Genomic DNA, 23,164 nt, shown 5'->3' with positions numbered 1-23,164 from the left:
CTACAGATGCAAAAGCATAAACCTTCATTACGAAATGCATACATTCAGCTCAAATGCAGCTTGGAAATAATCTATGCACAAAAATGGATGATAGCAGCTTCCTATTAGGTCCTTATAAATCCTGTCCACTATTTAAAAGTCACATTACAAGCAGCCTAAATACATATATTTAAACACAATGCATAAAGAAGGCAGGATATCAAAATATCAGACCCTAACGCCAAAGACCTCCACCTGAGACCAGTCCCTAGAGATACCTGAGGAAAAGGCCAAAACACTGCTTTACTTACCCTAAGTGGTGATGGAGAAGAAAGAAAATAGTGTACCACAATTATAAACACAGAAATATTAAATGATTATTATCACAATAAATGAATAAAATAATGAAATAATCACCATTGAAACAAAGGCAGCTGCTTGCAGTTCCCTTTCTGGCGGAGAAGGGTACTGCCAGCATGGAAAAGCCTGTTGTGCTCCTACTTCATTGCGCAGCATGGAGAAAGACAGATTGACCTCTTTATTTTCAACCGTGTAGGCTCCAAATAGACTTAAACGCTATTATGCTGATCTTTGCTACAGAAAGGTAGCTCTAATGAGTAACATTCTACATGGTTCAAATCAACTCAAATTCATAAAGGAGAATCCAGTCTCAATACCTGAGGTGCACAAAAATGTATTTTTCAACATGTAGAAAATGTCAAAAGAATATAACGGAGCACTACAGACTCTTTAGGAAAGGAAAGTACAGTATACAGGACGTCTACAGATAGATCACATCGATTGTGATCAGAATATTACAGAATATTTGGGATTAGAAGCTTTTCTTGTTAATAGAAGTAAGAAAAGCAATATATTTTGTGTACTCACATACTGAGTTTTGCCTTTTATTTGAAATGCAATTTAAATGTTTAATAGTTCTTTAATTATATTTTTTACTGAGATGTTAAATACATGTCACGTAGCGCAAAAAAAAAAAATTGATCATGTACAGAATCTACAGACTTACCTGCAGGCTGCAGAAACAAATGTGACAATGCTATTTTAGGGAAAACAACACAGATTTACAAAAAAAAATACTTCAGTCCCTATCCAAAAAAATCCCTCTTACACATTACTTTTCTGTAAATGCAACATTGTCAAAAGACATTGCTGGTTCAACCATCATTTGCATTCACGTTCAGGTGATGTGTGGAAATCTCAACATTCCCTATTTTAGAATAATAATATTAGAATAATTATTATAATTAAATTATTATTATAATAGGCAAATCTGAGTCTACCACTTCAAGTGGAAACACCATCTAACGTCTCGTAAATCTGGATATTTACCAGAAGGAAAAAAAAATCTGTTCTTACCTGAAACTGGCTTTTTCACATCTAATGTAAGAGCTACTGGAAGGCTCTGCATGAGGTTACAAACATCCTGATACGATGAGCAGCTGATTGGGGTGCTGCCGATCGATACAATCTCATCACCAACGCTCAGTCTGCCCATAGATTCCTGAAAGTGTCATAAAACAGCTGAATAATACAGAAAAGCAATGCCAGATCAACACAAGCAAAGGGTAAAGTCTGTGGTAATTAAAAGAAAATGACCTATGTACTTAGGAGGGGTTCAAGGACTTTGCTTCTTTTTGTAAAAAAAAGTAAAATTGAACATTAAATTTGTGACCAATAAAAACTGTGTAGCAATGCAGTTGCAAATTTCTAAATTGAGAATGTGTTTGCCAGTTGATAAATACTTCATGAATGCAACAAAATCCATACATTTAACTCTTTACGTGATATCATGATAAATGGTAAATGGATAAGAAATCCACTCTAAAGTATACATTAAAAGTCAGCTTCAATTCAGAGTCCAGATATTCTTGCAGCTTTCCGACCCTTAAAATGCTGTTCTGTGGTATCTTAATGATAATCCCAGAATATTAAACGATTATTTTGAAAGGAAATTCCAACTATAGTAACAATTACATTAATAAGAATGTTTTGGAAATTCTATATCTATGCACCTGTCTTTAACATATCATGTGTGTTTATTTCTTAAATGTTTTCTGAAAAAATGCTTCACTGTTGCACTGTTGTGCACAAGGAAGTATTCCCAGGGGTTTTAATCAGATGTCTGGTTTATAAATGTGGAACCAAAACTTTATGAATGATTATCATAAAACAAAATGTTGCTAGCATCTAAAATAAACAAACTGTAATGTAGTTACAGTAATTTCTAATGCTTCATTCCCACCAGTAAATCTTTGATAGCACAGGGAGAGAAATACAGCAAGCATGATGTGACAGATTTCACTTGATGACTAATTCATTACGCAATAAATGTTATATGAGGAACTCAAAAGACTTCTTATATAAAGCAATCTTATATAAAGACTCATAACCCAGATCTTGATTAAACATGCACTTAAAAACATAGATAAATATTGCATACTCTCTCAGCGGCACCTCCTGGCCTCAACCCCGTTATCAACACCTTCAGAGGAGAGGACTTGATCTCCAAATCCAAGCCAAAGGACTCTGTCACTTTCCTGTGCAGGACAACTGTTTCTACAGTGTAGGCCCCAGCAGAATCGCAGCTTTCAGATTTTCTGCTGTGGGGCAGGGGCCTGGCCACAGGTCTGGTCCCCGCCTGGGACTGCTGCTCCTCATTCTTGGGGCGGTGAGGCAAGTTGGGGCACTCGATGCTCATCATACTTTTAACTCGGGTCACAGCTTTGTGCTCTAGTTTGGGAGAGCGCTTGGACTCCAGCTGGCCCTCACGGTAGGGGTCCTTCTTCACCCCCAGGTTGCTGCTCCCAGTGCCACCATCATATTCAAAGGAGCAAATTGGCATGAAGGGAGACTCCGTTCCCAGTGGCGGCTGCTCAGCTCCTCCCCCATCCTCTGACTCCAGGGAGCTGCTGTAGAGATGTGTCGGAGTCTCGCTGCTGAAGTTCCTGCGCAGCTCTCCCCCATCCTGACTTTCATCGTCCACCTCCACTGAAGAGGTGGCAATGATGATCCCAGAATCCTCCTCTGGCATTCTCCCACCTTCCGCCCCACCCCGCCTGGTCCTTCTGTACAGAGCCGTGGCTCCTGTCTCCTCCACCTGTGGCGGCTCGATCTCTTCATCGCTGACCTCGTCCTCATAGCAGATGACGCGGCGTTGCCTAAGCAATGGGCTGCGGACAGATTTGGGGCTGCTTCCTAGACTGGCCTGCCGGGCCGCCTCCACGTGCTTGTTCACAGGCACAGAAGCTCTTCCGCTGCCCGATGGAGAGACATTGCCTGGATCCACATTGGCATAGACTGGCTCCTTGAATGCTGTGAAGAGGAGTAAAATGGTTCTGTGCAGAAACTCTGACACACATAGTTTTTAACACATGTGGATGACAGATGTAGGACTATGGACATTTAAAATGTACTTGCAGTTAGTATTTGTCATGTCATGATGCAAAACACAAAAAAGACATGAACCATTAATTTCCCCACTAAATGCAAGTACATTTATTTCTTCTGTTTCAGTAACTTATTAATGAGCTGTTAACATATAACCATAAAACAGTTATCCCTCTATTACATCATAATAATCCATGCCTAGCCTCTGGCAATAAAAAATAAAGATAAAATTATAGGTGACAATTGGTAAAAGGCACTGAAAAAAATTTCCAGAAACCAGACAGCTGGCAACCATAACTGCTATAAATCACACTGAAACATACATACAGTATGCACTTATTTTGGACTTGTCAACTAAGAGCTAACTTGTACAAGTAAGATAAAGCAAGAATTAGCAACAAATGCTAAACAACAGAACAACAGATCTGTGGCTCGACAACTGACCTAATAGAACCTATTTTGGCCAAAACATGCGAAACAAATTATTAGTTTTCTAAAAAAAGCATGATAAATAATTAAAATAAATCCAACAACTATGAATCAGTGGCATAGAGAGTTTTATAGTGGTACCCTAGAAAAGCTGAAAGCATTTGCAAGATGAGAAGTAATTTCAGAAAATATTTCATAATTATTCATATTGGCCTTTCTTGGCCTGACTCCCTAATGATCTGGAAAGTATAGCTAGAAATTGGCAAGTTACATTAAGGTGGAATGAGTAATGTGATATATGAGGCATGCTTAATATAAAATGCGTAATACATTTTCTGTTATCTCTGTACCTCTGTGACTTAAAAAAAATGTTAATAATCTATTTTGTTTTACTGCATTAGTTCTTTCCCGTTCCAATATTGAAAGGGCAATAGTTTTCACTAAAAAGTAATAAAAACAAAAAATTACTCACGTGTTTATAGCTTATATGTTTCATCACTGAAAAAAACATATTTTAAATTCTTAGAGGAGGGATACGTACCTAGGTTAAGGGGTGGAGCTATAGTATCGTCCAGTGAGGTGCTGCAGCTCTTGTGACGTAGCAGTTCCTCATCACTGGACCCCGTTACCATGGTTTCGGAGAGAGAGGACTGGCTAGGGACATCATGTGAGAAGTACTGAGAGAGTTCTGCTTCTGAACTCAGTGACCCTTGCTGCACGCAGTAAAACATAAAAAGTTAATATTATTACAGATTAATACAATTAGAACTTGTCAGGATTTGATATTTGGCATGTCAAATAGGTAAGGGTTAATATTAATGTTACTTTAAGGGTAATATTATCTAAAACTTCTCAGTTGGGACTCTTTGTTAACTCTGGACACTAAAGAACACAGCATTTTTTGATGTAAAAAGTATTTCCCCTTTAAAAAAATCAAAGACAATGCAATGGGCAAAAGCATACTGAAATGAACATTTGAATAATATACATGCAGTACCATTAGATTTATGAGATTTGATACTAACATTTCTTGTCAATTTTTAAATACAAGAAACTAACATGTACAGGAATCTTTGAAAATAAAAAAAATGGACTTGTCTCTTCTCTGTTCAACCACTGTTTCTCTGAATTTTACTTTGAACATCAAACATTAGGATAGATAACAGATCTTTAGAACATCTGTTATATCTTGGTGATATACATCTAAATATATGGAATTTTTAGGTAACAATTTAAGATTGTTTTACAATGTCAATATCTATTAAACTGAAGTAGTTCAAGTAGGTAGCTGTGGCAGCATGCATAGGCTGCAAAGGAACAAGTAAAGGTTTATTCCTTTACACTTGTTTCTTTTCTTCTCTTTTCACCATGAAATAATCTATTAACTTGTATTGTTCAATCAGCATTTTTTGTCTTGTCTAGATGGATCTAGTTACCCGGCTGGCTGGTTCAAGGAAACGTTTCATTGTCCAGCTTAGAGAAGTGGACCCATCGCTTTGCTTAGCTTTCACTGTCGGAGAGGGGCTCTTAGAGGGCAAACCTAAGGAAAGAAAACAAGATGTTGGCTAGATACTAGTGACAATTAAGGCTGGTAGAACTCTTCCAATGAACATTTGTTGACCAATCAAAAACTCACAAAAAGCATGGTATTATAAGTTTCTACTCCTTTCCCGTAAGTCATAATGCCCCTCTCCAGGGGAGTATATCTACAACAGCAAACTTCATAGTTTCTAGACAAAAAGTAGGGCTACACTGGGTGACGTTCATAGCCAGTCGAGGTGAGCCAAATCCACTTTATTTACTAGTGAAGAGACCCTGCACACCTCTGCTCTCTTCATGCAAGGAAAAGAGAAGATTCCAGCATAGAACGTGATAAAAAACAGTATTGGTAGCAAACAAAAATGACTGGAATAGCTAATGGACACTGATATGGGAATGTAAAAGACTGCTATACTACCACATTCTTAGTAATGAGGAGGAATTAATAAAATTCTTCAAATCAACTAAGCATGGAAATTTTGCAGCTGTTGAGAAATCCAGCTATGTTTGCAGTCTAAACACATTTCATAATCTGCCTACTTAAATCAGGCTTTAATGTTCCCAATTGTGTTCCCTGGTACAACGATGAAGATTAATGATTTGGGGGTCATAAAGTACTATGAGTTATTCTTCTAACATTGTTTAGGAGATATACAAACAAACACACATTATTCTGCATTATTCTGAGTTAGAGCCCATGCTTGACCAATCATCAACACACAGTTTGGCTGAGGTTCCAACTTTCTTTATTCATAATTTTAATAAATGCAAAAGAAAGCTTGAGGGTAAATACGAGACTCCAGGTAGAATCTATGTTTAGTGGTTGAGCGATTCACACAGCTTGTCAGTAATTCTGGGGAGAATAGCAAAATGATCTGGAACAATGGAAGCAAAAAACACATCCTGTATATATTTTGTTTCCTTAGTGTATTCTTTGCAGTAAATATTTGCAATGAGACTTTCAGTCTGTCTTTATTTTCCAAAACACCTTAAATTAAATACTCCTATGTACTTAAGGTATTCTGAACTTGATTTCAACATTTTCACATTTTTCAGTCAGACTGCAGTGGTTAAGTTACATTTGACTGGTCTTTTAAGTTATGTAGCGGCCTATAGTAGCTTTAGAAACATTTTACAATGCAGATGCGTAAAGAAGACTTTAATTACAATCTATTTATAAAAATTAACAATGTGATGTGCAGTGTTTCAAGTGATGTATTTGGTATAAGTTAGTGTGTAAATATACATATGCCATTATACAGTAACACCAGCATTTGCAGCTAGGAAGGCAGACTATGTGTCTCTAGCTTGTGTTGTAATTATATGTTCACCAATGTGACTTTACAGTATGTGCTGCTACACCTACAGTAAGTTACTTAGAATGAGTCTTATTCTTACAGTGTATAATATAGTAATTTTAGTATATTTAGTATATATTTAAATGTATCGGTATTATGAAGTGTTTCAAAGGCTTTTTTTTTCTTTTGCAGGAACCCACGCCTGTACTTTGAATGCTGTTTCCTTCTTTATTTTCACTATTACTTGACACTGTGGTGTGTTGACTGTGTTAAGCTGCTGTTGCACTGCAATTTCCCTCACGGGATCAATAAGGTATCTATCTATTACTACAACCATGATTATGAACCGAAATGAGAAAAGAAGTCTGTGACAAACATGGCTCATTCAGCAGCATAGCAACCTCCCACTTCTTACTCTTCACAGCACATTAAGACATCTGTCAAAACTACTACAGTAATAGGGCTTGCAATCAAACCAGCTGTCTTTATCAGTGTCAGTTCTCTACTCATGAGTTTATAGTAACTCTTTACATATGATTGTCCAGTCTATAGAACCATAAATATCTCTCATTTTAACTTCTCACTATTTTCATTAAAGCAGTATTAACCTTAGCTCAGACTTTAATGTGCTCTTATCTAAGATTTCATGAACCAATTCAGGCAAATAGTTTCTCACAGAATACTGTGCATACAGCAGATTCAGATGAATGCGCCCCTGTACTTATGGAGAAGATAGTCATAAACAGATACAGATGGTAGGGAGCTCAGATCTAGAGTCCTCAAACCTTTTGACTTTAATGTTAACAAGAAACAACTGGTTGCTTTAACATACCGTGCACATGAGCAGAATGACCATCTTTGCACAGGCTTTCCCTGTGTGTGGTGCGTGCAATTGCCTCATCCATCTCTTGTTCAGAAACCTAAAAGACAAAAAAAAAGATTAAAAAAATGAAAGGAAATTGTTTTCCTTTCATACATATATATATGCTGCTATGACACAGATCTATTATGGCAGCTCCAGGGGGGCCTTCAGATAGTTGTAGATTTATTTGGAAGAAAATCAATACAACCATCAGCACAGGTGATTAAAGTTAATGTTTCATGTATTCAGTCACACAGTGAATCGTGGTCAAGTACAAAGAAAAAATAAATTAATTATAATGAGAAGCTTGCTTGTTGCATTTATTGTTCATATACACAAATCCTCAAGTTAAATTGTGTTATATTATTACTATGGCATCTTAGTGGGTAGTGTAATGATTTTCATTGAAAAAGCTGAGGTTAAGACCTCCAAAACTCAAATGATGTCAAATGAAATTAATGAAGTAAAATGTAGAGCTAATATGAAACACTCTGACATTTGGTCAGAAACAGAAAATCATAAAATCACATTTCCTACATAATACTGGATATTACCACCAGATGGTGCCAAGCAATAAAAACCTATCTACGGGATTCCTTTGGAGTACATTGAACACAATGGTGCTAATCCAACCATACAAATTATGCAAAACAAGCAAAATTCATAGTAAATTTTTTTGTGTGGAAACATGCTGAGTTACATTTAAGTAGTAAGGTCTCTGGACTTCAGATCAGAGGGTCATGAGATCAAATCCCAGATAGAATGCCTCTGGTCTACAATTAAAGAAGGTACTCATTGGTCACTGTTACAACATGCAAATAAGTTGCAGTGAGTCACTCATGTTACTCCTGTAGAATTGTGCTATCATACTTGTTACAAGTACCTTGCAGTCCGGTAATCTGAATGACCAGTGCTGCACTTTGGTCCATTTACTCTTCACAAAATTTATTTGGCCGTGAGCTTTGTATTGTTGTTCAGGCTTAATCTTAGACAATGTCCAGACAGCCTTAGACTGCAGGGCATCATTTCAGCGAAGCAAAAGCAATTTTCTATATCTAAATTTTCTACAGTTACACAAAGGCTTCTAGCCTCTGAAGAGTGGCAGTAGGCCTAAACCAAAATAGAACTGCCACTATTGCTTGACAGTACAATGAGATCTTTGAGATGCTTCATCTCCATCTGAAGTTCTGCTCTTGAAACAATTCAACACTGACTGAATGATCCATAAGATGCTGTTAAAAAAAAACTTATCAGGCCTGTGCATCTGTAATTAGGCATATACTAAATGCTTCAAGTATTTTCTTGACAAGAAGTTTGCACCTTGGCCTCATTCATTGATGTGTCACCTGCCTAGAGTGAACGTCTGCATTGTTTTCTTAGGAAAATATGATACACTTTCAAAGAAAACGAGTTGGTTAATTCTCTGCTGTAAGTGCTGTATCTTATGTGGTCTCCCAGATCTGTGAAGGGCTCTGATGTGTTTGTTCACTTGCACATACCTTACATTGTTGTATGTCTAGAAAAAACACCCTTTCCCACCACCTGAGTATACATTTCGACTTTTCTGTTTAACTGTGCCAGTATTGGGACTTTCCAATTAAATCGCACTTAACACATTTAAGCCAAACTCAGTATCAGGTTTACAATGTTATCATTTCTTAAATATGCAAGTTGTGCTAGGGATCACTGAAAATTGAACCTTATGAAAATAATTATTTGGCCCCTAAAGGAAATATGCTTTTTTCCATCATAAGTAGAGCAAATATTTTACTTCCTGTCAGTGCCGTAAGAGGATTGGAGTTTCAGGGAGGGAATATTAAACAAGCTAAATGTGAACACAGTAAGACAGAGCTAAGAATTGTTCATTAATAGAAAATATTATCAAAAATGTTAAGTATTTTATGAAAGTGAAACAGAAAGTAGAGAAGATCGTAATAAATATTAGATGTGTACAAAAAGCTTAAATTAAATTGAAAGTTGCATTTCAGCTAAAAGCAAACGGTCTTCAAAGGAAATGCCATTTTTTCAACTGATTTGGAGTCAACCAAACAAAGTACGTGAGACCTTAAACCTCTCTCTTCCATCTTAATAGGATACAAAGCAGGTAGTATATTAGCACACATCATAAGTATCTTACAGTATTTTAAATCATATAAAAATACATACTGACAAGGCAGCCAAAAAGGTTAGTAGATCCATTACAACAGCAGTTGTTGCTTCAAGTGCATTCTTACTTTTACTATTAAAACTTACAAAGTACAAATGAACACTGCCATATTTGAATTAACCTTGTAAATCCAAAAAAATGCATGTTTCAACATCACATTTTTAGCAGACGTTTTGTGACAAAAAAATTCTTCTAAACGGCAGAAAAAAAGTACCTTTTTGAAACCAAATGACCAGTACTTTTCAGTCAATGTAAAAATTCCTGATAATAATGTCAAATGTTTTTTTATTTGTCAGAATACAAAGTCCTCACAATTTCTGGTAGCTATTTACATTTTTACAATAATGTCGAGGAGTGGGCATGTTTTTATACATCTCTGATAGTATCAGCCTGATCATGTGATGAAACACTAAAGCTTACTTTGAATAAGGGAAGGTATTAGCTTGCAACTTACGTGAATCACTTGCTGTACTGCTCTAGATTTTGTTCTCATTTTAGTGACGAAATAAAATTGAACAGTGAAAAAATAAATTATATTTTGTAGCGAACTGTAGTAATGGTGCAGGGCATGTGAGATTTTACCTTTTTCCTTTCCTGTAACATATTTACATTTAGGACTCTTGTTTTCCATGTAGCTTCAGTCTTCTGCTTAAATTTCAGATAATAACCTTGTCCCATATGAGCTCCATATACAGTAGTGTTCAAAATTCAGGCTTAACTACTGAACATGAAGTTGAGGAATTTTTATGTATGAAGGACTTCATATGACTTTTATTTTGGGTTTCCTCATCAAAAAATAAGATAATTATGCATAATAATGGAATAAACACTAGTCTTGTTGTAGCTGAAAGAGATAAAACTAACAGATATTGAGCCCCAAAGAACTTCTGTGTATCAACACCTTACTGTTATTTGTGGTTTCTATTCTGTGCATGTTCTGATGAAATCCTGTTTGTCTGTGGCTGCTGGGACAAGCTGTTCTCTAAATGGGCCCTGGAGCTATGTGCATGCAAAGGTTATGCAGCACCCATGGGTGGATGGAGTGAATGAAGCCCACTGTACTGGTGGTTTTTGGCATAATGGAAGATTCTCCTGCGCTCAGGAAACTCCCAATCATTCCCTCACCTGGCTTGGAGGACAAATGAAGCAGAGCTGTCTTTTCATGTATTCTTTTTCATTACTGGCTGTTCAATAAAACGTGCACTTGTGCCACTTTGACCTAATTTGAGTGCACGTCATTCATTCTAGAACCCACTAATGATTTGTGACCAAAACCACGGAAAAAGTGTCAGTAGTATTTCCCTTTAAACCTGAAAACTAGAGCAAGTTACAGCTGCTTCTTTACAGGATTACAGCATGTCTGATGTTTGAATAAAAACTTGACAGATATGACTATGAATTCTTCAATAACAGGTAGAAAGCCATTACATTAACCAGTCCAGCCTCTGCAACCAATTACACTACTGACATGTTTAAAGGAGCACAGCTTGAGTACAAGCTTTCCTTCTATAAGTTCTGAAAGGTATTTTTGCATTTTGGTTCTTTAAAGAACGAACATGGAAAACGAGCAATATACAGTAATTATTTGGACTGTAGCCAGTCTAAGTGCTCCTTCTGTCTGCATTTGTTATGGGATTGTTCTTGACTGTCATCAAATATGATTTGCTATCCTTAAGAGACACGCACATTCTCTTGGCAAGGGAAAAAAAAATTAAGATGTCATCCGGGGCTTTAAAAAATGATAGGCAGCTTGGACTTTCGGTATTCCCTCATTCTGAATAACACATTTATCTTTATGCAGTCTTGGCCTCCAAAAGAACTATTTCTGCCTGTGGCAGAAAAGCAGAGTGCTTCAACACAAACGCCATATGTAAAAAAATGAATCAAGTCTTACTTTTGGATTGGGATGTCGACTGATGATCAGACTCACAGGACCGGGCCCACACTCACTGAGAATGGCATAAGCTTCGCTCAGGGCAGCATGGCGCAGACTTACAGAGTCCACTTCTAGAACCTGGTCTCCACGGCTATCCATGGGGTAGTAAGAGAGGATGGAATTGGTTATCAAGTACTTCAGTCTCTTTGCAGTCCTAATGTCTACCTTTCCCAACATTATGACTCGTTATACTTACAAGGAAACCGGCTCATCTTTAGAAGAGTAAAACATCAGTGGTTCTCAGATTGGGTTCTGAGGAAAATCTTGGGGGATACACCAGAAATCTTTTTCTCTAGCATGTGACATCTACCTTGTTTATACTTATCAATGGAAAATTACATGAGTCATTTATTCTGAGCCTCCTGCCATGTCATTATTGATTTGATTAACAGGAGTTATCAACATTACTCATATTGATATAATACAATGAGTTAGCATTGGTGTCAGTTCAAGGCATCATAAGGAAAAGAGTTTCCCCAAGTTAATACAGTCTAAAAATCTTTGATCAAGCTGGAAGAACACCATCTTTACCAAACTAAGTGGTCATAGTTGAATGAGGTGGATGAATGAGTCTAAAAAGCCAACAAGATTATTAATAGCACTATATTTACTGTTCTGCCTTCTCAGTGTTTATTTTGCTTCTTTTGGAATCCCTTAAGCTTACCTTGGGTTAATTCTATTTCCCAGCTAAAAACACAGTAAATCTTTAAATTATGAAATGAGGAGAGCTGCTTTCAATCCACATCTCAGCTTCTGAGGGCTTTGCTTCACCAAACTCTCAAGCATAGAATACAGATGCTGCTGATTACTCAGTACTCATGAGTACTCTCATTTCAGTTTACCAACTGATATATTACTCTTACTGGAATTCTGCAAGTGTTTTGAGTCCAGCTCCAACCTTGAGCAGCCTTGGTGTTTGATGTTTCCCCTAAATCAGGACTACAATTTATAATAAAAGGCAATAGCAAACGTTCATTCTTCAACTGACAAAGCTTGTAATTAAAAACCAAAAGTGGAAAAAGATGCACTGGCATTATTCATGCAAGTGATGTACTTGTTACTAAGTAACACAAGCAGAATGAACAAAGAAAGGAACTGACAGACCCAATTGCACGTTTGTATTAATTGTGCTGCTTCATTCATGAGAACAGTGAAAATAAACCTGTGAGAAAAGCTAACTAGTCACAGGTGTTCAGTATGTGGAAACACATGGGTTAAGATGTTTTGGAACTTGCTCTCTAAGATAAAGCAAATAATGGAAGATACATGGAAAATAATGGTTTCGTTTACTTGTTATTACTGCTCATATCTTAGTAATTTAATGAGGATTTCAAACACCATGTCTGTCTCTGCCTGGAGCTAAGATGGGAAAAGCATGCAGAATTCTGGCAGGAGTATTATTTTTAACCAAGAGTAGGTGTAGGTAGTGTAACACAATTATGACTATATTACAATATTTATGGTGGCAAAAAACATACCAAAACCCTTAGTTAAACTGGGATGTAGTGAGGACTCCGATCCCTGATTACCATTTAAAGTGAGGTCTCTGTGTGATCTCATGTAGTGCAGATGGGGGATAGTGCTTGGTTAATGAGGTGGGAAGATTTTTAATTGATAAATATACCCTAGGGGTGTAATTTAGAGTCATTCAGCCTAAGCAGCATGTCACTGGGTGAAGGAAGGAGGCCAGAACACTCAGCAAAACCCTTGTGAGCACAGAAAAAACATATAAACTTTACATAGGCAGGTACTCAAAGTTGGAATGAAACCCAGGACTCTAGTGCTGAGAGGCTGGTATGCTAAATAACCTTCTTATTGTTGGCAGAACTGAGATTTAGAAACTATTGCCATTTATTTTCCTTGTTTATATGCTTGCTTATTTATTAAATGATCCATTCTTGATTCTAATTCTAATTCATCATTCAGATCTCACAAAACATAAGTATCCATTTAAAGAGACAAGTGTGTTTTTTTAATCAAACTGGAATAAAATACAATGTATTCAATAATACATATTATTAAAAGGAGAACAGAGCAGTGGCAAAACAAATGAAATGGCTAAACAACACAGTTGTTTATTGTGTATTGTAGGATGTGCAACTGATTAAATACACACCAGTTTTTAATGAACTATATTAACTATATTGTCTGGAAAACTCCTTAAATCTACCGAGCACACTAAAGCCCTATCAATTGCTCCTGAAATGTAATTCAAATACATCATTATTTTAGAAAAAAACTTTGTATGGTAAATACATTAACATTTTCAACTATACAATACAGTGTATTGAAGGAGCAGCTCACCTTAGCCGGCCATCCATCTTTGCCACGGACCCGGGCGCAAGGCTATGAATATAGATGCCTGGAAAACTGTTCTCCAAAGTGAGGCAACAGGCTCCAATTCCAAGTCCAACCCCTGGCTCTAAACATACAAGGGCCAGGGCAATAAACTGTTAATTTGCATACCTCAGTGTATCCCAGACACAATGCATTACAGCTTTGTTCATATACCAAAAGAAATAGGAAAATGTCATACAGAAGAACTGATTCTTTTTATTCTGATATTCTGTAGATTCTGATATACAGTACATATACTACAATAACATTCTCCTCTTGGAAGTGCAATGGAAGCCAATGGAACTACATAGAGGCCTCTGAAGGCTTCCTGTTTTCTTGGGGTCTAAAAGGAGGTAATTAACTGAAAACATTCAACATTCATAGCAGCAAGCATCAACATGGTAAGGTTCAGAAAGGTCTTCAAAGACTGCAGGAAAGTAGTCTTTGACCTCCTCATGTTGGGGGATGGAAATAAAATATCCACAAAAGGCTGAATCAACTCTAGTGTCCATAAAATGAATTTAAACTTATTGGTATTGTAGCAACCCTGCTAGGAAAAGGATGTACAGCAGTAATTGTTTCTGATCACCCCTGGTTATTAAACAAGTGTATGTTTCTGTCAGCTTCAAGATGCAAGAAACATCTTTTTTTGAATTGTTGAAAACTACAATTTTAAGAGGCTTGCGTGAATTTAGTATTCCTAGCTGGGCTGCACTGAAAATGCCTCTTCTGAGGGCAAACCACAAAAAAAGAGATGACTCAGACTTAATAAATTTAATTTGAATGAAAATTGAAATAATGAAATTACCATTTCATGGTCAGATGAAATGAAAAATAAACTTTTTGGACAGGCTCATTAGAGTTAAAAAAAGATTAACCTCATGCCCACGATATTGTTTGAGTTTTGGGGTTGTTTTGAATCTACAGGTCCTGAAACCTCAAGATAGGAAGATAGGAACTCCTGAACTCCAACACATACCAGGACATTCTGGCCAGACATTTGTTTGTTTTTTGTGCCAAGAAGATCTAGCTTGGCTGGAAATAGATATTTCAGCATGACAATGATCAAAAGCATATATCCAGATTGGTAAAGGAATGGTTACCTGCACACAAATTAAATGACAGGCCATCTCAATCCCCAGACCTCAGCCCAGTTGAACATTTGTAATTCAAACTCAAGATGGCAGTTTACTAATGGAACTGGGTTCAAAGAGTTTTAAGGACTTTAATCAACCGTACATGGATAAATGGTAAAACGTTTTACATTTTTAAGCAAAAAACATTATCCAATCTGTAAAACATTCCGTTTTTTAAAATTCATTGTTCCTATTTCAACAGAGATATGAATAAATGTGCATAGCAATACCACATAGAGGGATATTGTTGCAAATCAAAACATTCAGTGATATGATTTTAGACCCTGACTCTTCACCTATTAAATACATGTGTCCACAGTGTGTTTTTATTTTTTCCCTCTTTATTTTTTTAATTGCTCATAATATGTGCAGTATATAAGGAATCTATATTTTTATGCATACAAATTCCCATGAAGTGCAGGTGAGAGATGTGGGGATGAGAGAATAATCCACACTCTCAGCACATTCTTGCCACTGAGTGATGATGATACATACTAGAGATCAGTGCACTTTTATTTTCCACTGATGGAATCCAAGTTTTTTTTGTTTTATTCTTACTCACCAAGCCTAAACTATTATATACAGTATACTCAATCAGAACCTGCAAGTAACTGCAAACCTAACTGCAATTTGTTTCATTTGTTTTTCAAAACATTTAATAAATAACTAGTTGTAATTTTAACAGTTGTCTTAAGCAACCCAGCAAGATGTAAATTAAATGTTTTCATAGCCACGTACCTTACAAGGTGTATATAGATAAACTGTACAAGACAGATTTTATTTGAGAAAAGATGGCTCTAAAGTCAAATAATGTATAATGTTTACAATAACAAAAAGTACTCTGCAAAATGGAATTGATATAATATTGTCATATCTTTTGATTTCTCATGCCTCTATAACTTGTACTATATATAGTATGTATGTACTAAAGGGCAACTGCAGTCCAAATTTCTCAGTCCAGATATTAAATCTTGGTAACAAAATATATTAATTGACAGTATCGCAAATTTTAACAAATTCTGAATTAAGCAAATAATCACGAACTTTTTTAAAGTACCATATAGTTGCCATGTTGTTGCTGGTCTCGCCATGGGTGGGAGCGAGAGTCATGTGCAAATTGTGACATGAATGCCCCTTCCTGCTCACTAGTCACTGTAATGACTTATGTAATGCAATATATGAGTGAATCAGTCCACGCTGTGCAAGCAGACATTTCATTGTAGAAATGTTTTAATGTGATCTGGACATAAAAATAACAAGTAGTATTTGTCGGCAAAACTCTCAAAATCGAAAGCAATAATTTGTATTGGATTAAAAGTGATGCATTCACAAGCCTGCTTGTTTACAATGTAATAGACCCACTTCATGTCACTGGACATTTTGTTGCCCCATTCTGAATTACAATGACAGCAATATGGTGCTGCACATATCTGGAAATTTCTCCTATTTTGTGATGTAAAATGGAGGTATCACACCCTACTGTGTACATTTTACTTTCATTGTTGTTTGAAATGCATTCATCAATATTGATTCTTTCTAACCTTGAAATATAAAAATAGCATTGCAGTTTCCAATTTAGGTCTATATTCTCAGAGATCAGGTAAATATAGGACTTCTGAGCAAATCTGAAAGTTACTCTATTTTTCAGTAGTTACTTTCATCCAATCTGACAAATGCAGATATGTCTAAGATGTGAAAAAAGCTGAGTTAATCATGTTTCCATTTCCTTTAAGTGTAAGTACAACAAACAATTGTGCAACTAAAATAACATACAAAACAAAATGACAAAATGAGAGGACCAGGGGAGCAAGTGGAAGTGAATTTAGGGAAGATTTACCCTAACTTAGGGTAAGGAGCAGAGATGGAGCCTTACCAGTGTAACAGGTACAGTATGTGGGAACAAGGTGTAGACCATGCTAAAAAATCCTAGGTCAACGAGTGTTGCCAGGACAACAGAGTGACCCATTATGTCAAAGGCAGCAAAAAGGTCAACAAGGATTAAAACAGAAGACAAAGGAGAGTGAGGCAGAATGAGTTGAGTGAAAAAAATCAATAAGAGAGAGGAGAGAAGTTTCCATCTACTTAAGCAGTACAAGAGGAAAGTCAGAGAACTGGTAGTGGACTGTCAACTTGAGGATCTGAGAGAGAAAGGCCAGAAGAGTAATCATATGATAACTAGGGTTAAGGGATCAAGTGTGACTTTTTTCTAAAGAAGTGTTTTTAATAAGGGGAAAGCAGCGTGAGAGCAAAGAGGTGATTAAACAGAGGAATTATAGGAAAAGAGACTGGGGGCAGCAGCCATGAAGAGATAAGTGAGGGTCTTAAGTGGAAGTGATAAGTTTATGGCCCTCGATCAAGTAGGAGATGTCAGAGTTTGATGGAGGTGTGAAGGAGGAGAACAAGGCAGAACCAGTGAGGAATGTGGGATAACGTAGGGACTGAGGTGACTGAAAGCTGAAGTTGACGTGTTGAAGAATTTGTGCATATTAGGCATTTTAAAAGAGAAGGCAAGGTCATTGAGTGAGACAAAAAAAAGAAGGGAGGACAAGGTGAAGAGCTTAAGAGAAATGTTGACAGAAATCTAGATTATAGATTGAAAATAGAAGTGCATGACAGAGACCATTGCTGAAGAGAGGGATGAAAGCAGAGTGAGATATTGATCCAATGTAGAAAGTAAAATGACACCAAAGCTAGATATATTTGTGGTGAAACAGACAGGTATTTCTCAAAAAAATGCTTTCAAATTTTAAAAATCATAACTGCATACAGTTTATGGTTTGTAGGTCTCTAGCCTTCAGGTTGCAAAGCACATTTGCGTAGCAAGGAATTCTTTAGTAAATAGAAGAATACTGAGAAAAGCACAAGAAAGCGCAAGAATACTTAGGTAAGTAAAATGAATAAAAAATGTCTGTAAAATGTTATTTTACCATGTGACCATGCTGTTCAACTAAATTTTTTTTAGCAACAAACAGAAGATCACTTAAAAATAAACTTAGTCGTGAATTAAAATTGAATAACATGCCCTACATGTAGTTTAGATTACAAGGAAATGTAGGACCAGTCACAATTATGAATTTACCTAAACACTGATGAATATCGCTTGATAGAGTGGGGATTTATTGTGGGGGAAACTGGATGTTAGGGTTTGGAACATCCCTTTTATCTGTCAGCATCTGCCCCATTTTTCCTTCCTTTTCTGTGTGCAATAACCACACGAAGAAGTAATTCATCCTGAGACAGTCTGCCTTCAATGAATGTGTATCAGCAGAATTGCTGCAGACAACTAGCAAGTTTTACCGGAATGTTGCAAGAATGACACACTTGGTTCTTATAATCTAGTTTATGAACACCTTTGGTTGACTACACCTTCTATCATCGCGATGCCTTCGATTAAATGTCAGAATAGTAGCAAATTCAGATTAAAATAGCAAAAACAGTAGCAAATTCAGATTCATTTTGGTGTCTTAGATTTGTTATGAATATATTTACAAGATCGTGGATTCTGATGAGACAATTGGATATTAATACTAGTAATTATTTAATTGCTTTGCAGAAGCTTACAAAAGCGATGATTTACATTAATTGAAAACATTAATGTAATAATATTAATGACCTAGTGAATAGAGAGTGAATAGTGAATAGAGAGTAAATTGGAAATTAGAACTAGAAATGATGCAGCTAGCAAAGGATACCGGAGGCTCAGATTAGCAGTGTCACAATATATGCTTCATGATATGGTTTCTCACCTTTTCTCTGCACTCTCACATTCCTTCCGAAGTCACTAACTTTTATTTAGCATTTGGTCCATGCCTGAAGGATCCTCAGCTGAAATTTGAGCAAAACTGAAACTACCAGATGGTGTATTTTGTTTATTTATTTTGTTTTGGAAAGAAACTTGTCAATTCCAGGTAAATTCAAAATTCAGATAAAATGTCTCTGTTATTAAATTCGTTTGGACTGAATTACCTAGACCAATTGTTTTGCCCTTTTTTACTTCAAAATACTGAATGGCCCTACTTTACTATTACAATAGTATGAACAGCTGTTGATGGTCACCGTGCATACGTACATAACAGTTCACACTTAAGTTAAAAGCTAAATCTTCAGGCCTTGTCTAGTCAGATGAATATAAGGGTATTTACCTTTGTTGAGAGTCACCTCCATGATGATACGGTCCTTCGGCCCAGGACCCTTCCGACAGGCAGCGTCTCCGTCCTCGAAACTCGGAGGGACAGGGGTGCCCCCACTGGCATTGGAGTTGGGAGAGCTGGAGCGGCTAAGCAGGGTGGGGGTGGGGCAGGGTGTCAGACTGGGGCTCCGCAATCGGGTCCTCACTGTCAGGGTCACCACCCCCTTCTTTAGCTGCTGGAGGACCAATCCATCACATTTTAGAAAGACAGCTGTCTTTGTCCCTCCTTTTAAAGAGTCCTCCAAGAAATGTTGATCTCATTGTTTCACATAACCTTTGACAACTGTATTAAAAGGATACTTCTATAAACTCTTCAAATTATAGATTTCTCTAGTGGAACTACCTAAATTATCCAGAAGGAAGAGACCTTCATATGTTACAAAAAAACTGGGTGCCTGTCACATTAATTGACCTGTATGAGACAAAGTTGCTGTAGATGAAATATGTATCGTAGCTCAATCTTTGGTTTTCTGTATTGTCTCCTCCGATTAAGCCGAATGAATTTGTGCCCTCCTTTGACAGGACCCATACGTGCACTTGCTGCATCCTAATTGGAACAGAAAGAGTTAACCCTAGTCATCCCTTGCCTCTTCCATCTCCTAAAATACTCCCATTGTATTAAAATGTTAGCTCTTACAAGCATTTAATGTGATTGATGGACAACCGACATGTACAAGACAGGACTTATCATCATTATCCCAGGTTTGGCCAACCGCACACTACAGAAATCAATTACCTCAAGTTAAGGCTGCAATACTAAAGATTATACAGTGTTTTTTTTCAACAATGTCTGCCAACTGCAATGGATTTCTGATCATTTACAACAGAAATCAATGTAAATGCATTGGGTTTCAAACTGTGTGTATGGAAAACTAAGAGAGCTATCCACTTGAGCATTCCACACATGTTCATTACCCACATATCATGCAGCAGGTATATTCTGTTCTTAAAACTGACAACTTTTTTTTTTCCACAAATGTTTTGGCTCTTTCAGCAAGTCTCTAAAATAGACCACAGATTCTCAAATACTTGTGCTAGGATAACAGATTGGTTTGCCAGCCATACAACCTGGCAAAACACTTCATAGGTGAGAGTTTTCTCTTTTTTGTTCTGCCCTAAAAATTCTTCACAACATCTCATCAAAGAATATGCAAGCAGTTTGAATGCAGTAATATTGAAACACTCCTGGCAGAATTGTCCTAAATCTCTGACAGAATTAAAATAAAAGCACCCTTCTTAAGATTCCAAAAGCCCAGAACAAGTGAAGTGAACTGACAAAACTCTCACAAAAGTGCTGTAGAAGACAACTTTCAAGTCACGTCTTCAGAAACATTACAGTTGACTTTGCTTTCCGTTAATTTACCAGAATCAGAATATAAGATGTGTTTTAATAAACTGTAAGAATTAAATACTATTTGCATAATACATTGCATAATAAATCTAATTAATTCACTTGCTGTACTTTCATTTGAAAAAAAAACTGCAATATAATGTACAATATTCCTTATACTGTATCAACATTCAGCTATTTACATAACAGTTCCTCAAACCATAAGAAAGACTTTAATATGATTCCCATCATGTTATATTTCAGACCTTATTTTACAGAATTATTTCTTGTACAGTTATTTATTTCTGCTTTAGTTACAAACTAAATTGTTTTAGGTTTTAATTCCAGTACAAAAGTTTCCAATGCTTTTGGGAGCTTGGGTTTAATCGCAAACAGGAATTTAAATTTTAAAAAAGGAATCATGTTATATTAAATCTCACTTTATACATCAGCGTGCAAACTTCTTTACAAACTCTATTGTTTCTGCTATAACAGTTCTATGCAAGGTCAAACTAGAAAAATATAAAATTAGACAACTTACTATATTGTATACAGTATTAGGCTAATTTTTTTCAGACATACAAATAGAGAAAAAATATACAACCACTTAAGTTAAAATGCCAATGATTGTTTTAGAAATATGATCTTAGTCATGTTCACAAAATAGATGATATCAGGGATGAGCTTTCAGGAAGAGTTGTTCTTGCCTATCATGCCTTTCCAGCCAAGAAGAAGCAGATGTGATAACTTAGTGACTTTTTTAATCTTAGTGTCTTAGTATTTTTAATCTGTTTCCTGAAACATATGGTTAAAAATATAGGGATTTTTAACTTGTTTTTTATGTCAATTATATTGTGAAACATTTCTTAAAAGTTCAGGCTTAAATTAATTTAGAATAAATTTGCACTGAACAGCTAGAAATGTGTACATATACACACTGATTTTTTACAGACATTGTCTTCTAATACAACTTAGGATATACAAAAAAATAGGTTTAAAAATACAATTACTTAAAAAACTATGTTTGTATGTTCTTTACAACAGGAAAAGATGTGTGATGTTCATAATTGAGATCACATACAGTTCCTAATGAGCCTACAGCATTAACGTGCTTCTGCTGTTGACGTTCAGAGAGGAGAGTCTGCCATGTACAGTAGTTACCTTAAAGGTCTGGATTGCCTGCTGATGAGTCAGGCCCTGCAAAGACTCGCCATTTACTTCTAGGATTTCATCACCTGAGAGCAAGACAATAGCAGACAAAAGCAGTTACTATGACACCTCAAAAGAAAACACCTAAGACATTTCTTGTAAAACATAAAACAGACATTTTGGGTAGATAATGATATCATAGCTGAGAAACATCTTTGGATATGTACAAGTGGAATTGTTAAAGAAACTTTTTTTTATTTTTTTTTTCCTTACTTTGATAAGACCAAAATTTATATTAATAGTTCAAAGGCTCTTTTTCCATTAGAAAAATATGAAAAACGCTCCATAACTAATAGGATACTTAAAGAGCTTCCTCTAGATATCTCTAAAATCATATTAAATCAAACTTTTATTCTTACTTTTATTACAGCCAAAAGTGCTGATTCTGAAAAGTATTGTGACTACAGAGGCCAGCAATATTGAAAGCAATGGATTCTGCAGTTTTCCCACAGCATTTGGGAGTCAACGGTATATTATTCTCCTGCATTAACATATACATCAGACCATGCATAATGTGCAGAAGTGGTTCTGTTGTCCAATTTGGGGTGCACATTGTGGGCATTTGATGTATTGAAGGATGAGACGTGCAGAACTGGAGTTAAGCACATGACGGTGGAGATGTGAATTGTCATCCCCATGGCCTGATATGCAAAGCCCTTGTACAGAGCATGTCCGTGTTTTTGTTTACTCAGTTTTGTGACAGGTCTTGTGTTGCTTACTCAGCTCACTTTGACCATAATTTGCCCAAAGCAAGGTCCATTGTCGGCCTGTCAGAGTTGCTTATTTTAATATGGCAAGTCTCTCCATTTTCTTTAACCCATGAAGCTTAGTGTCTTAAGCCTGTGTCTGGAGGGATAGTCTTTAAAGTACCAGCCTTCGACTGACCTTTTGCTGGATAGGATTTTTTCAGAAATCTATTATACATCTTATTTTTCTACAGATGCCTTATCGTGTCTTAGGGCCAAGTTTGTATTCTGAATACAAAGGGGATATTCTAAAACAGACCCTCTTTAAGCCTTCCATCTGCTGCTGCTGCTCCATTGGGAAAAATGGTCTTGACGAAAATTCCCATCCGTCCACGAGCAGAGTCCTGGCCACCAACAATGCTAAAGCCCAGACCCTACCACACAACAGGAAATTAAAAAAGTGTAAAAAGAAAAAACAGATTTGCACCGAATTTCTATTTACAACATACCTACATAATCTGTACACACACGAGCCAGACTATTCTGGAGGTTTGACATTTATAATAGTAGTTTTGCACTGCCATTCATAATTAAACGATGTACAGATGCATAGAATTTCTTATTACAAGAAAGTATTATCAAGCTTAATTTCAGATTGT

At 36.4% G+C, this 23,164-nt stretch overlaps 1 protein-coding gene across 2 annotated transcripts in view; it reads right to left on the bottom strand.

The window, feature by feature from the left end:
• Positions 1 to 23,164, bottom strand: part of pdzd2 (PDZ domain containing 2) — a 112,647-nt gene that overhangs the window by 16,499 nt on the left and 72,984 nt on the right. Inside the window, exons 9-18 of one of the 2 annotated variants that reach the window (XM_088911796.1) lie at positions 22,825 to 22,939; positions 21,772 to 21,845; positions 19,234 to 19,456; positions 13,923 to 14,040; positions 11,577 to 11,709; positions 7,486 to 7,573; positions 5,253 to 5,356; positions 4,358 to 4,529; positions 2,441 to 3,312; positions 1,357 to 1,501 (exon numbers count right to left, since the gene is read on the bottom strand). In XM_088911796.1, coding sequence (XP_088767922.1) covers positions 1,357 to 1,501; positions 2,441 to 3,312; positions 4,358 to 4,529; positions 5,253 to 5,356; positions 7,486 to 7,573; positions 11,577 to 11,709; positions 13,923 to 14,040; positions 19,234 to 19,456; positions 21,772 to 21,845; positions 22,825 to 22,939 — 2,044 coding nt within the window. The remainder of the gene's footprint in view (positions 1 to 1,356; positions 1,502 to 2,440; positions 3,313 to 4,357; positions 4,530 to 5,252; positions 5,357 to 7,485; positions 7,574 to 11,576; positions 11,710 to 13,922; positions 14,041 to 19,233; positions 19,457 to 21,771; positions 21,846 to 22,824; positions 22,940 to 23,164) is intronic. The other variant, XM_088911797.1, reaches the window with a different exon arrangement.

The sequence above is a fragment of the Atractosteus spatula genome, chromosome 3 (assembly GCF_055471065.1).
Source record: "Atractosteus spatula isolate fAtrSpa1 chromosome 3, fAtrSpa1.hap1, whole genome shotgun sequence".
Classification (NCBI taxonomy): domain Eukaryota; kingdom Metazoa; phylum Chordata; class Actinopteri; order Semionotiformes; family Lepisosteidae; genus Atractosteus; species Atractosteus spatula.
Note: the sequence above shows the minus strand (reverse complement) of the source record. Positions and strands in the feature narration are given on the sequence as shown.